The 15,100-nt window shown below is 41.2% G+C and overlaps 1 protein-coding gene across 4 annotated transcripts in view; it reads right to left on the bottom strand.

The window, feature by feature from the left end:
- Positions 1–2,274: 2,274 nt before the first annotated feature.
- LOC125282099 (focal adhesion kinase 1-like) overlaps positions 2,275–15,100 on the bottom strand; it is a 91,402-nt gene continuing 78,576 nt past the window's right edge. For 3 of the 4 annotated variants that reach the window (XM_057312989.1, XM_057312987.1, XM_057312988.1), the window contains 4 exons: positions 8,818–8,985; positions 7,419–7,556; positions 4,344–4,492; positions 2,275–2,474 (listed from right to left, as the gene is read on the bottom strand). In XM_057312989.1, the coding sequence (XP_057168972.1) occupies position 2,474; positions 4,344–4,492; positions 7,419–7,556; positions 8,818–8,985 (456 nt within the window). In that variant the 3' untranslated portion in view covers positions 2,275–2,473. Of the gene's footprint in view, positions 2,475–4,343; positions 4,493–7,418; positions 7,557–8,817; positions 8,986–15,100 lie in introns of those variants that run through there. The other variant, XR_008959607.1, reaches the window with a different exon arrangement.

The raw sequence follows: 15,100 nt of genomic DNA, 5'->3' as shown, positions 1-15,100 counted from the left end.
AGTATTTCAAATGAGTGGTCAAGGATCCAAGAGAAATACAGGAGATAAGAGACCAAGACAGAGATTTCTGCACAGGTAATGTGCTGGTGGCTGCCACCTATGGGTGGTTTTCACACCCAGGTTCCTGAGAGTATATTTTGTTTCCACAAATCCAGTGCTTAGAAGGCAAGTATTTTTATAATGAACATTTGAATTTATTTTTATTTTTAATTTAAAAAATTTTTTAAAAAAATATATTATGTTAGTCACCATACAGCACATCCCTGGTGTTTGATGCAAAGTTCGATGATTCATTAGTTGCGCATAACACCCAGTGCACCATGCAATACGTGCCCTCCTTACTACCCATCACCAGCCCATCCCATTCCCCCACTCCCCTCCCCTCTGTAGCCCTCAGTTTGTTTCTCAGAGTCCATAGTCTCTCATGCTTCATTCCCCCTTCTGATCACCCCCCTTTCTTTATCCCTTTCTTCCCCTACTGATCATCCTAGTTCTTATGTTCCATAGATGAGAGAAATCATATGATAATTGTCTTTCTCTGCTTGACTTATTTCACTTAGCATTATCTCCTCATAAGCAAGATGATAGATCAATCAGAAATATTTGCCAAAGGCATTAATTACATAATTGAATTCATTCTGTATCATTCCATAAACTGTTTTTCAGATTGTTTACCTTCCTATAAATAAATACAGCCACTCACAGACTGCAGCGAAGATATTATAAGAATCAGTCCCATTAATGACATGTTTATATGGTTAAGTAATCACCATAATTGGTTCACACCTCCCCACATCCACATCCTCTGTGGGCCTCTCCCACAATGACCCTGGGCTTCATCACATGACTTGCTTTGCTAGCAAAATGAGCAAGCAGAGATTTGAAATGCGTTGGAAAATCTGGGCTTGCCCTGTTGCTGCTCCTGGAAACCTAAAACCTCACCAAAAAAGCCTGAGCTGGCCTGCTGGGCAATAAAAGGTATGTGGCCAAGTCCCCCCATCACTGCCCCAGCTGACAGCTGGCCAACCCTAGAGCTGCCTGGCTGATTATTTGACAGCCTAGCTGACTACAAACACAGAAGGGAATCCAGCAGAACTCCCAACTGTGTCCAACCCAAACTGCCAACTCATAAAATCATGATTTAAACAACTGGCTGTTCCTTTAAGTCACTATGTTTTGGGGTGATCTGTCACACAGGAAAAGCTGATACAGTCTATAATAAGGCTATTGTTGAGGCTATAGTCTACCCAAAGCAAGCAATGTATACTTTATGCATCTTGGGAGAAGAAACTCCTCCCAAGTTTTAGGACCAAGAAAAGCTATGTATCACCTAAGCTGTCGATGTTCCCCATTTGTAATCTGTGATCCTCTGCTGTAACCCTGTGAAGATCAGAGTCACATCTAAGCTTGCTCCCCTTCTCCCTCCCTAGCAAGAATAGGGGGCTCTCTGGCATGCATTCTGGCATCTTAACCACTCCGGCAACTCCGCTCCCTTTAAATTTGCCCCAGTGTCCTTACCCATTTTATCTATTGTATTATAGGTACTTCTATGAACTGCCTCAAAATCTTTACACAATAAATTGGAGTACAAGGGAATTAATCCCAAGACTGTGTCACAGCCTTAAAACAGTAATGAAGACAAATTGTTGTCCCCAGTAGAAACCACCATGGATGTTTTCCACCTTGATCTGACTCGAGGTCTCAAAACAACTTTTATCTAGAAACAAAAAAAGCCAAAATGACTCCCATCTGAAACACTCAGAATTTTTCTACCTTGCCTAAGCAGGCACTGGAATACGTCTTTCTAGTGTGGTGCCCGGAGCTGGACTTTCCCAGCTTCAATTTCTGGCTTTCCCACTTCTCAGCTAGGTACCTTGAGTGAGCCCATCACCATGGACTCTCTGTACTTCAGTTTCTGTCTGTGATACCTGGATAGTAACTCAGAAGTTACCAAGAGGGCGAAGAGAGAGAATACATACAAGCACGAGCCATTATTATTATTCCTGTTGCTACTACTGCTACTCCCCTTCATCTTCTTTCTTCCTCCACAGCCCCTTCATAAATTCATCATCCTTACTACGAGGACAGAGTGCTATGAAACACCATCCGACACCACCATTAAAAAGACACGGCCTGTATGGTTTATTCCAAAATTCCATGCATTAATTGCCTATATGTATAGACACACTCCGCCTCCATCTCAGACATCTGGTATTTCTCTGTAAGAGTAGAAGTACCTTTGTCTCGCTGCTTCTTTTACTTTTGTTCACTTAGTTTGTCTAGAGGTAGGTTTGTCATCTCAACTCCGTAACAGTTCTCGCCAGCACTGCTGTCTAGGAGTCCATGACGTTGGCCCACTCGTTTATGAGTTCTTCCCATTCCGTGAGGGAGGACAGCACACCAAGGAAGTCATCCCAGAGCTCTTGAGAAATGTACACACACAGGTTTGCTCGGATCCACGCCACCATGAGTGTCTAAAACCAACAAGCCAACAAGAGAACTGAATCACCCTCATTTGGAAGAAGAATGAGTTTTAACAAAATATTTTAAATTACTAGGAATAAAATGAACTTTAAAATAAAAAGCACTTGATCTTGATTTTCTTTTAGCGTCTCAAAATTTATTTGATCAACTGTAATCAGGATCTGAGCTACGGAGAAATCAGCTATTATCATGAACAAAACTACTGGTTCAAAATCCCCTGGTGTCTGCAGCTAGTCCTGGCTGTAACTTGGGAGAAGACAAAACTCTCGGTATAACAACTATTCTACTTCTTTTTTTTTTTTTTTTAAAGATTTTATTTATTTATTTGACAGAGAGAGAGACAGCCAGCGAGAGAGGGAACACAAGCAGGGGGAGTGGAAGAGGAAGAAGCAGGCTCCCATCAGAGGAGCCTGATGCGGGGCTTGATCCCTGAACACCGGGATCACGCCCTGAGCCGAAGGCAGATGCCCAACGACTGATCCGCCCAGGCGCCCCTGGAATTTACATCCTAAAATAATCATTTTGATTCCTGTGGTTTCTGTACCAGTGAACTTGCTACCTGATGGGATTCCTTTGGGCCCACCCTCCCTTCATGGGAGAAAGGAAAAGGCTGGACTCCACAGCCCTAGGGGCCCCTGCCAGGTCAGTCCTGCCTCATTTCTATGCTTTCCACCAGGTGCACACAGAGCTTTCCCTTTAGTGCTGACTCAAGGACATCCAGAAAAAGCATCCAGGGGACACCTGGGTGGCACAGCGGTTAGGCGTCTGCCTTCAGCTCAGGGCGTGATCCCAGCATTATGGGATCGAGCCCCGCATCGGGCTCCTCCATTGTGAGCCTGCTTCTTCCTCTCCCACTCCCCCTGCTTGTGTTCCCTCTCTCGCTGGCTGTCTCTATCTGTGTTAAATAAATATATAAAACTAAAACTAAAAAAAAAAAAAAAAGAAAAGAAAAAGCATCCAGAACACAGGTGTGGTAACGGGGCCCCACTGAGGACTTCCAGGAGGGAAGCGGCCACCAGAGCTGGTTTGCAGCAGCCCTGAGCACTGAGCACAGAGGCCAAAGCCCACTGACAGCAGGGCTGACCCAGCCAGGCCGCCCCAGGGCAGCGATGGGTGGGAGGAACACGTAAAGGACGGGCTGGAGAGGCATTTTACAACTAGAACTGAGGGGCATGAAGAAAGAGGGTTACAGAGTGGCTCTGAGGTCTCTGTTGCTGACAACGTCTGAAAGCACCTCCTAAGCTGGAGTGATGCGCTCATCATGGGACGGGGGCGTGGGAAAAACCCACAGCACTGTGTACTTTCGGGGTATTATAAATACAGAGACACCAAACAAAAACAAAGGAGAAAAACGAAAACATTTCGCATAAGCACATTTTCATGACGCCACTATATGTTTGACGGTACTATTATTCGGTCATTCTGACAGTCTGTCATTTCAGATAATTGGTTTACCAAAGTGAATTCAAAGCTTCAAATTGGAAGCAATAAAAATCAGTTAACAGCATTTCAGAGCAATTAACAACCGCTCCTGGGCTTATGAAGAAGGATAGAAAACACCAGTTGCATTGCTTTTCCACAAAGCAGTCTGATGACAATTTAAAATGGAAAAATCTACTATTAAGTAATATGACTACTTTTCATTCAGTAACATTTTTAAAGCCAATAATAAAAATAAACTATCAAAGTGCTGGATACTTACCTTCTTCATAATTCACAGAAACTGTTACAGAAGATTGATTATCATCTTACTGTTCACTTTGTAAAGCCATCAGTAAGTGGAGGCTTTGACGTTCTAATTATTATGTTGAAAAACAGAAACATGTTTTACAGAATTAATGAATTTGAAATAAACTTACCATGTCTTTTTATTCATTGTAAGCTCCATTATCATGCGCCTACGAATAATCAAAACAGCTTTACAGGCATCAGCTTGTTCTCTTAAGAGCATGGGAACTTCAGGACATGGTTCCAACAAAAAGACGTTTGCTGCATTGGTCAAAAATACCTTGAAATCAACAAATTTTACAGTAAACATATAAATGTAACTAAACACATAAATCTGAACAAATTTTTCTTAAAGATAATGATATTAATTTCCCTCTACTAAACAATCACCTTGGAGTCATTTCAACTAAGGCAAGTGGTACCAACACATACTCAAGATTCTTTAAAATGCTTCTCTTAGAATCACCTGACACACTTGAAAGACCTTTCCTAGAAAAAAATTATTAATACAAATTAATAGTGCAACTATAGAAAATTTATGAATCAGAAAACTTTCTGAAGACTTCTTTTTACATTACCTCAAAAGAAAAGGGGAAAACAGTAAGATAGGATCACTGCTTCTGGGTGAGAAATTTTGGGGTCGGGGATGGGGAGAGGAAGAGGAGCAGTGGTCAGACAGTGGCTGGGAAAAACCATCTGATTGCTGTGGAATCTCCCAGCACATGAACTTTGCAGGTAGGAAGCACGGCCAGCACCACCCAACACGGGCGCAGATCTCTAGTAGCTGTAGGGAGGCAGGAAACCGGCACGGCCACATGGTCAACAGTACAGAGCTTCCAGGTGCATATACCTTGACTAGGAGAACGATATTAGGCAGTAGGATATAAAACCTATGTGAATTCTTGAGATAAAAACAGATTTAAAAAAACTTAGATGACCAGCCAACAGCTCTACACTCTACCTCAGACCTTTGGGGTACAAGTTCACTGTCCATTCCTGTCAGGGATGTTTCAGTAGAAAATGGTGAGACGCACAGATGTGGCCTGTTACGTAGTCGTTAGTGACTGCTTAGGGGCACTACAGTAAAGTTACCACTGTGTTACTACTGACACAGACGACACCAGTGACCCTTCAGTTTAGGAGACTGAGTTGTCAGTCTGGTGATGAAGGTGGATGGGTACCATCTACCTAGATCCTATGCCTTCTTAAGTCTCCCTTGTGTTCAGCAGTACAAATTCAAAGGATCTGGGAACAAACAGAATTCTCTGGCTCACCTGGGAATGAAATCTATCAACACAACATCTTAAAATAGATGCACAAACGGACTGAAGAAATTAAAATAAACATGCTCAAAAGTCAAGTGGGTGAATTTAAATATTGACAGCCTCTAAGATTATCTTGTGCAAGATTAAAAAGGTGTCAGGGCCTACTTTTCTAGAAAGAATTACTAAATAAGCACTGTAATAATTGGTAACAGATGATAACAGCAATTGTGAAGACTTTCCTAGCTTTCAAGTGGGAAAAAGGAAAACAAAGAACTTTTTGACTAACCAACTCTAGCAGTGGTAGTATAATTTTAGTGGCCATTTTATTTTTTTACTACCCTGACTGAGATCAAGACCTGAGCTGAGAGATCAAGAGTCGGAGGCTTAACCGACTGAGCCACCCAGCTGCCCCTCGCGGCCATGTTTTTGGAAGACGTATGGCATAGACGATCTGCTGCAAGACAGATCTTTCACTCAAGGTATTTGGTTTCTTGATGTGAATTGGAAACTTTGCATACTCCCAAGTAAAAGTGAGGAGTCTTCATATATTATATTCTCCGCTCATTTTCTTTTTTAAAAAAGATCAAAATGCCAACTCCATGAATCTTTCTTACTACCATGTCAGTACTGGTTAAGGTAAAAATTAAAAAAAAATTAATACGTCCAAATTGTACCTCTCAACAGCAACTGGAGAAGAGTACTAGCTTATTCAACCTGTACTTGGCCACTTTTTCCTAATGAACCAAGGAAAGGACCAAAGATACTGGATACAAAGAGAACAAACACAGCTATTAGAATCCAAACTAAACATTTTTGAACACTGTTGTGCTACAATCAAGTGGAAAGTATTTTTTCTTGGTTTGGCCAAGTCGATGTAACTCATCCTTTCAGAAAGCAAATTAATACTCTCCTGAACCTAGGGAGATACTGGCAGTGGGATGGCTGAGGACGGCATATGGCAATCCACTTGGAGGACAAGGAATACCAAGGGACACAGGCTAGGGACTCCGGCATGCACTTCTCTGGTGAGGGCACAGATTTTCCTAACAACTGGCACCAGAGTTCTCTGAAGCTACTCAAGTAAAATCATCTTCATTTTGTTTCAAGTTGATTTCCAATTATTTGCTGATTTTCACTGAAAAATGAGAAGATTCAATAGTTACAGAGTATTAAACTGCTAATGAACCTGAAAGCAAAAAGGATACCATGACAAGGAATCCTACTGAGAGATGGATGACAAAAGCATGTCATTGAAAATTGGGCAACAGGCAAGCTATGCCTATGCTACCTCAGGTGGATATGGGGTAGAGGGTGGGCGCCAGGGAGCAGGGGAAAAAGAGGCATTCTGTGTTTTCACTTAGAGACCTAACAACCTTCCACGTAGATGGGGGCCAAGAGGTAATCAATCTCCCAATCCCCATTTTTGAGGTAAAATCCTGAGGTCTGGGAAGATTAAGTGATCAGCCAAAGTTGTTCTTTCCAATGTTCCCAAATGGCACTGGTTCTATTTAAATATTCATACAGATAAAGATTTAAAAAGTAGAGCATTTATCATCAAACAGGCAATTTTTAAGAAGAATATTCTTTATGGGATTATAGAATCACCATGCTTGTCTTGCAAATTAGAGTCCAGATGACGGACTAACTCCCCATATGTGTTCAGGACATGCTTTTTAAGATTTGGATCTCAGTCATTTCACATTCACTGCGTAATAATCCCTCTCAAAAACCTGCAACCGGCTCATAGGTCTCCTTCGACTAGAAAAGAATCTTTACAAACTGAAGATGAGCGGTCAGGAAGAAAACTCAGAATGAGAACTTAAGGGCTGTTTACTGACAGGTAGATACAAATATCCCCGTACTTTAATGATGCTATCACAATAAACAAAATGTTCAATGGACTCCAAGCGGAGGTCTTTATGTTTCCGGCCAGCCACGTACCTGCAGCATAGCCTGGGCCCCGGCTTTCCCGTTCTTATTTTCTTCTTGCGTCACACATCCTCTGCTCACTGCACTCGTGAAGGAGTATGTTCGTCCCCAACTGGAAGATCGCTTATGACGAGAACCGTCAGATGAGGTCTTTAGAAGATAAAAACCAGTTCACGGAGGGGGAAGAAGTACATGTTCACATATTTAATTCCTTACACTTACTAAAATTCATGAGAATAGAGGTTTTAGAAGGGCAAGTCTTTTTTCCATTTTGTTCACCACCTCCAGCACCTCAAACAGTGCCTAGTGTTTAGTATGTGCTGAAGAAATAAACAGAGGTCCAGTGACTGAATGAGTCTCTAAAACAGACCTTTAAAATGTGTGATAAATTCCATTTGCTTATCTATTCGTTTTGACCTCATGACCAGTTATTAAAATGATTTCACCAATATTAAAAAATCAAAAATTATGGAATTAATACAGATATTTAAAAGTGATATGCCTTTGATTACAAATAGTCTTAAATGTTTGTTGTTAATTGCTACAACACCCACTTTTAGAAATAATTTCTCAGGGGCGCCTGGGTAGCACAGTGCTTAAGCGTCTGCCTTCGGCTCAGGGCGTGATCCCGGTGTTCCGGGATCGAGTCCCACATCGGGCTCCTTCGCTGGGAGCCTGCTTCTTCCTCTCCCACTCCCCTGCTATGTTCCCTCTCTCGCTGGCTGTCTCTCTGTCACATAAATAAATAAAAATCTTAAAAAAAATAATTTCTCAGACTAGTTTCAAAACAGCATGCCAGAAATAGAAATATGACAGATATTTTGTTTCAGGAAGAGATCCCACTGTGTCGTTTTAGGTTTATCCAGCCTCTAGCTTTACCTAACCAGGACGAAAAGTTCCATTCCAGCAGCACTCACTCTAAGGACAGCACCCAGCCCTGAAGTGAGGCTTCTTAAGAGAGGAGATAGCACTCATTATTGGGTTAGTCCTTTCGGCTGCTCTGGGCAGGCCACTGCACAAGACAAGACTGCCAAAACATTCTAAATTTAGTTTCTCAAATGCTATTTGTTTAAACATGTCAATACCAATACGGCAGTGACATTTTTAGTCTCATACGCAGACGTGTGAACATACGATGGTTCATAAAACAACTCTGCCGCCACAGTGAATGACGAAGCTGCCATGCACAGCCGGACCTAGCCTGAGGGGAAGGAGGTGACCAATGATCCTGAAGACAGCCCAGAAGCAGCCTCACTGAAGCAGGTCCTCACGGAACCCAGCAACTGGATAGCAGCAACTACGATAAAAGAGCCCCGCTGGCCTGTGCCCCACTGACTGGCACCCTCGCCCGATCGGGTAGACTTTGCTAAAATACGGGTACTCCCAACTGAAACAAGCGACAACGTATTACCTCTTTGCTGTCAGTCTCTGAAAATCCTAATTTTTCAGCATCTTGTAGGGCAGCTTCTTTTTTATCTGGTTCTTCCATGAACACAGGTTTGTCCTGGAGGATCCACTTTCTGTACACTGGAACTACCTTCCTTGTTACAGCGATGTCACAGGAAGGCAACAAAAACGCCTAAAATAAAAAGAGAAGACTCTCTTTAACTCCACACCTGCTCAGATCACTGTAACAGACACATAACAGACATTTCTAATCACCACCACCAAGTTCAGACTTTCCTCTGAAACATACGGAGACAGATATTTTTGTGCACACCAAACTTGCTGAAGAAAAAAGGCATTTTCAATTGGGCCAGAAAATGTCATGCAATTTACAAATAACTTCTGTATTCTGAATATTTTTTTCACAAAAATAGCCAACATGCATGCCTACACAGATACTTTAAGTGGCTACATAAACCATAACAGTTATACAACCCAATGAATTAGAAATTGAGTATAAGACAACAGACAGACTACTGCAGCCAGCTGCAGCCAACTGTCACATCTCCGCTAACTCCATGTGCAGGGATGTCATGCTGATGACGGAAGGATTATTTACACCACAGAAGTTGGCTAATAACTGGAGCCGTTCTTTTTTCTTCCCCTTTGTCTTTCTCTTCCTTCCTTCTTTTTCGCCCCTCCCTTTCACCTTACCATCCCTTTCTGGGAGCCCACATTCACCAGCATACCAATGAGTCAAGACTGTACTCAGGTGTCTGTACTCACTGGTATGCTAGTGAATGCCGCTCGCAGAAAACACATGAAAGAGAGCCTCTGGCCAGCTGTAGCACTGTGCACATTGATGTGAACTTTCTTTTTTCCGATTTCTCACATTTATTTGAGGGAGAGAGAGAGAGAGCATGTGCCCAGCAGGGGAAGGGCAGAGGATGAGGGAGAGAGCAAGCAGACTCCAGCACTGAGCACAGAGCCTGACACGGGGCTCAATACCATGATGCTGAGATCACTGCCTGAGCCAAAACCAAGAGTCAGACTTTAGCCGACTGAGCCACACAGCACCCCATGAACTTTTGAACATTACAGACTCTCTTTACACATATGCATGTAAGACTTCTGATTTAATGTAAGATTCCAAACATATAAACAAAACGGTAAAGGAGAAATGTATTTGCCTTTTGAGTATTAGCTCTAAGGAATATTTCTGACTGAGGGGTAAACACAAAGGAGAGGAACTCAATACTACAGAAGTGTTTTCATTCCATAGATGAAAAATTAAGCTGAGGCTCAGAACACATGAGATATTTTCCCAAGGTTACAAAGTAAGTTAGCGATGATTCTAGGTCTTGAAATCTCAAGATTCAGAGATTTCATACTGTCCTTAATGTTTATGCTACAGGATCCAATGACAGGCAGACTTTAGTGTAACAAGGATTCATGCAATATATACATTTCCATCGATGTCACATCAAATTGCAGAATAGAGGAGTCTGTGTTATAACAAGAAGGTAACATATCAATGTAACAAATATTCTGACATGTATCTCAAGAAAGATCAATAAAGACAAAGAAGAGTATGACAAACTACAATGGTGTCCCACTCTAATGTTGTTCCAAATTGTATTACAAATATTTTCACACATATAATAAAGTAGAAATACTTTAAAGTGAATACCATGTACTGCCGCCTAGATTCTACCATTAGCATTTGCTAGATTTGCTTACCACATACCTATCAACCCACCCCTATTTATCCTTCTTTCAACCCATTTTATTTTTGATGCATTGCAAAGAAATCTGCAAACATCAGTACATTTCACCCCTAAACATTTCAACATGCATATCACTTCCTTAGAGTTCAAAATTTCTTTATGGTACTTTACATAAAATTTATAAATCAGGAAATGCACAAATGTTAAGTGGACCATGTGATGAGTTTGGACAAATGTAGACAATGAGGTAATCCAAATCCAAAATCAAAGGTATATCATGTTATCCTCCTCCTAAGAAGCAAAGAGAAATGTTCTCTGTAGGAAAATAAGGTCACAGTAAAACCCAAATGATTTGTACAAACTGTCTGGTTAATATGATATGTAGCATATTCATTAAAAATCAGAAATATGAGAAAAGAAGTCAACATTAACAACACCACAATAAAAACCAGACAATACTTTAAAGACATAGGAGATCAGGATAAAGAAAGTTTCAAAAAGAAATGGAAATGGAATTGAAAAATAAAATAACCAAAATGAAAAACTCAGTGGGTATGGATTGACAACAGAATGGACATGGCTGAAAACAGGATGAAAAAACCAAAGGAAACACCCAGAGTGAAGCACGGTGAGACGAAAGGACGGCCTACTCAGAAAGGAAGGCAAGAGAGAGAACACAATGAAAAGCTGCTCCTATACTTGGCTGCAGAGGCACAAGGAAAGAAGATTAGCAAAAGAGGGCAGAAATGATATTTGAGGAGAGAATGCCCGAGAATTTTGCCAAAATTGGTAAAAGATGTCAATCCACACACTCAAGAATCACAAACAAGCAGGGTAAATACAGAGTACCTTACAGTAAAAGTGCTGAAAACCAAGAACAATCAGAAAATCTTACAAGCTTCCAGAGGAAAAAAGAGACATTTCCTCCAAAGGAGCAACCACGTGACCTCACATGACTTCTCAAAGACAATGCAACAAATATTCAATGCGCAAAGAGAGAACAGATGCCTGGGTAGAATTCAATATCCAGAAAAACTGCACTTCCAAACCAAAAGCAAAATAGAGAAATTTTCAGATACAGAAATGAGAAAAACTTTTACCAGGAGATCTGACCTAAGGGAAATACTAAAAGTTATTCTTTAGGCAGAAGGAAAATAATTCTGGATCAGAGATTTAGGAAGAGATAAAAGTGCAATAAACAGGTAATTATTTGGATAACTCTAATTGGATAAAATATATATATGAATATATATATATATAAGAATAAAACTGGGTAAAATAATAAATATGAAAGAGATAATATATGTGTACACATATAAATAATATATTCATAATATGGAATTCAAATACAGATGGTCCTCAACTTAGGACAGTTCAACTCAGAAGTTTTCAACGTTATGACAGTGCGAAAGTCACGCATAGTCAGTAGAAACTGTACTTTGAATTTTGATCTTTTCCTGGGCTAGGGATATGTAGTATGACACTCTCTTGTGGCGCTGGGCGGTGGCAGTGGCTACAGCTCTCAGTCAGCCCTGGGATCGCAAGGATAAACACCTGATACACTTACTACCGTTTTGTACCCATATAACCATTCTCTTTTTCACTTCTAGTATGGTATCCAATAAATTCCATGAGATATTTAACACTTTATTATAAGCAAGGCTTTGTGTTAGATGAGTTAGTTTACGTCCATCAGCTCCTCTGTAAGCCTTCCTGTCTGTCTGCCAGGCTGCTCTCTGTTTATATCCTGCCTTACCCATCTCCTCTCTGCCAGGCTCTTATTTGCTTCTCTAGCTAGCCAGGCCAGCAGTCAAATAGACACACGTAGGAATACCTGGAATGATACTCTACAAACATCAACAGTGGTTGCTTAATGGCAGTATTTTGAGTGATTGGCTTGGGACTCTATTTGTCTAATGAACATTCACTTTTTAAAACATAAAGTTATTTTTTAAAACAAAACCAACACCAACAAAACAACACAATCGACAAATAACCTTTAGAGCAGTGCTTTGAACTTTTCAGACCCATAACCTAAGTAAGACATTTTACGGAAACATATATGCATTTGGATAATAAATGTTGTTTTAGAAGGTTTACAAAGAAATACTAATCCTTAGAATATGCAGTGTACTCTGAAATGTTTCAGTCCATCCTATTCTATTCTATTCCATTATTTTAAAACAATACTGGCCTTTTTTTTAAAGATTGTATTTATTCATCTGGGAGAGAGAGACAGAGCACAAGCAGGGGGAGAGAGAGAGGGAGAAGCAGACTCCTCGCTGAGCTGGGAGCCCAGTGTGGGGCTTGATCCCAGGACCTGGAGATCATGACCTGAGCCGAAGGCAGACGCTTAACCATCTGAGCCACCCAAGCGCCCCAAAAGACTGGCTTTTGATACGTTGACTTCATGACCTACAAATGGTCACAACAGGTAAGAAAAACACTGGTAAGAAGACAAGTTTCCAGCGGAGTGACCCCGAGACCAGAACTGCCCCACCTGAAGCTTCTACCACTCACTGCTAGCCTGCCTGCTGGGGGCAGCAGTAAACTGAGGCTGCCCTGAGCACCACTGAACCTCGTCTCCCCTCACTTACCATCTGTTTCCACTGCCTGCAACCTACCGAACCATCCAGGCCAAGGACACTTGCACAGTTAGCCCCTGCCACGAGCCTCTCTGCGCTCGGGGCCCCTTGTCAGCATTTATTTCGACACCACACCCATGGACATCTGACCTTCTTCCATCATGCACTGTTCTCTGGTGCATACACACACATCTTACCTCCCTCACTGAGAACATGAGCTTGCTGAATGCACATTTTAAACCTTAATGGCCTTTAGGCCTAAATATTAAATAGTCTCTGAACACTTTAAAATTGAAAACGAAATCACTAGGAAACAAGTCACATTTTGCCATCCTGAAAAGAACAATAAAGAGAAAGACAATTATCATATGGTTTCACTCATTTATGGAACATAAGAAGCAGGAAGATCGGTAGGAGAAGAAAGGGAAGAAGAAAGGGGGGGTAAACAGAAGGCGATATGAACCACAAGAGACTATGGACTCTGGGAAACAAACGGAGGGCTTCAGAGGGGAGGGGGGTGGGGGAATGGGATAGACTGGTGATGGGTATTAAGGAGGGCACGTATTGCATGGTGCACTGGGTGTTATACGCAAGTAATGAGTCATGGAACTTTACATCAAAAACTAGGGATGTACTGTATGGTGACTAACATAATAGAATAAAAAAATATTATTAATTAAAAAAAAAAAGAACAGACAAAAAAATCCCGCCCCCCCCCAAAAAAGAACAATACATCATTGACCACAAGAGGGCAATAGAATGCAAATGTTAAAACCCATGCCCCTTCAAGAATCTCTACTTCGTATTTTCACATGCACAACCCTTACAGTTTAAATTTCACATATATGCTTTCAAATTAGATTTGATGAAGAATAATGAGAAGGTGTAAATAAAATGTTTTTTGCCTTCACGGCACAAAGATGTCTCAGAAGTTCGGTCATGAATACAAATGGCTAACAGACACATGAAAAAATGTTCAAAATCATTAGCCATCAGGGAAATTCAAATCAAAACCACACTGAGATACCACCTTACGCCAGTTGGAATGGCAAAAATAGACAAGGCAAGAAACAACAATTGTTGGAGAGGATGTGGAGAAAGGGGATCCCTCCTACATTGTTGGTGGGAATGCAAGTTGGTACAGCCACTCTGGAAAACAGTGTGGAGGTCCCTTAAAAAGTTAAAAATTGAGCTACCCTATGATCCAGCCATTGCACTACTGGGTATTTACCCCAAAGATACAGACGTAGTGAAGAGAAGGGCCATATGCACCCCAATGTTCATAGCAGCAATGTCCACAATAGCTAAATCGTGGAAGGAGCCGAGATGCCCTTCAACAGATGACTGGATTAAGAAGTTGTGGTCCATATATACAATGGAATATTACTCAGCTATCAGAAAGAACGAGTTCTCAACATTTGCTACAACATGGACAGCACTGGAGGAGATAATGCTAAGTGAAATAAGTCCAGCAGAGAAAGACAACTATCATATGATTTCTCTCATCTATGGAACATAAGAACTAGGATGATCGGTAGGGGAAGAAAGGGATAAAGAAAGGGGGGGTAATCAGAAGGGGGAATGAAACATGAGAGACTATGGACTATGAGAAACAAACTGAGGACTTCAGAGGGGAGGGGGGTGGGGGAATGGGATAGACCGGTGATGGGTAGTAAGGAGGGCACGTATTGCATGGTGCACTGGGTGTTATACACAACTAATGAATCATCGAGCCTTACATCGGAAACCGGGGATGTACTGTATGGTGACTAACATAATATAATAAAAAATCATTAAAAAAAAAAAAAAAAAAAAAAAGAAGTTCGGTCATGAGAAGTCTGCAGTTACCTACTTGGCCCAAGCTACTTCAGAACTGAATTTAGATTGGAGTGAGGACTAAATGGAATGCAGAATTTAGAGCACCCTCTTGCCAGCGGTGCAATGTCAATAATGGATGCAGACAAAACTTTCCATATAATAAATTAACAGTTTACCC

Source organism: Ursus arctos, unplaced genomic scaffold, assembly GCF_023065955.2.
Source record: "Ursus arctos isolate Adak ecotype North America unplaced genomic scaffold, UrsArc2.0 scaffold_16, whole genome shotgun sequence".
NCBI lineage: Eukaryota > Metazoa > Chordata > Mammalia > Carnivora > Ursidae > Ursus > Ursus arctos.
Note: the sequence above shows the minus strand (reverse complement) of the source record. Positions and strands in the feature narration are given on the sequence as shown.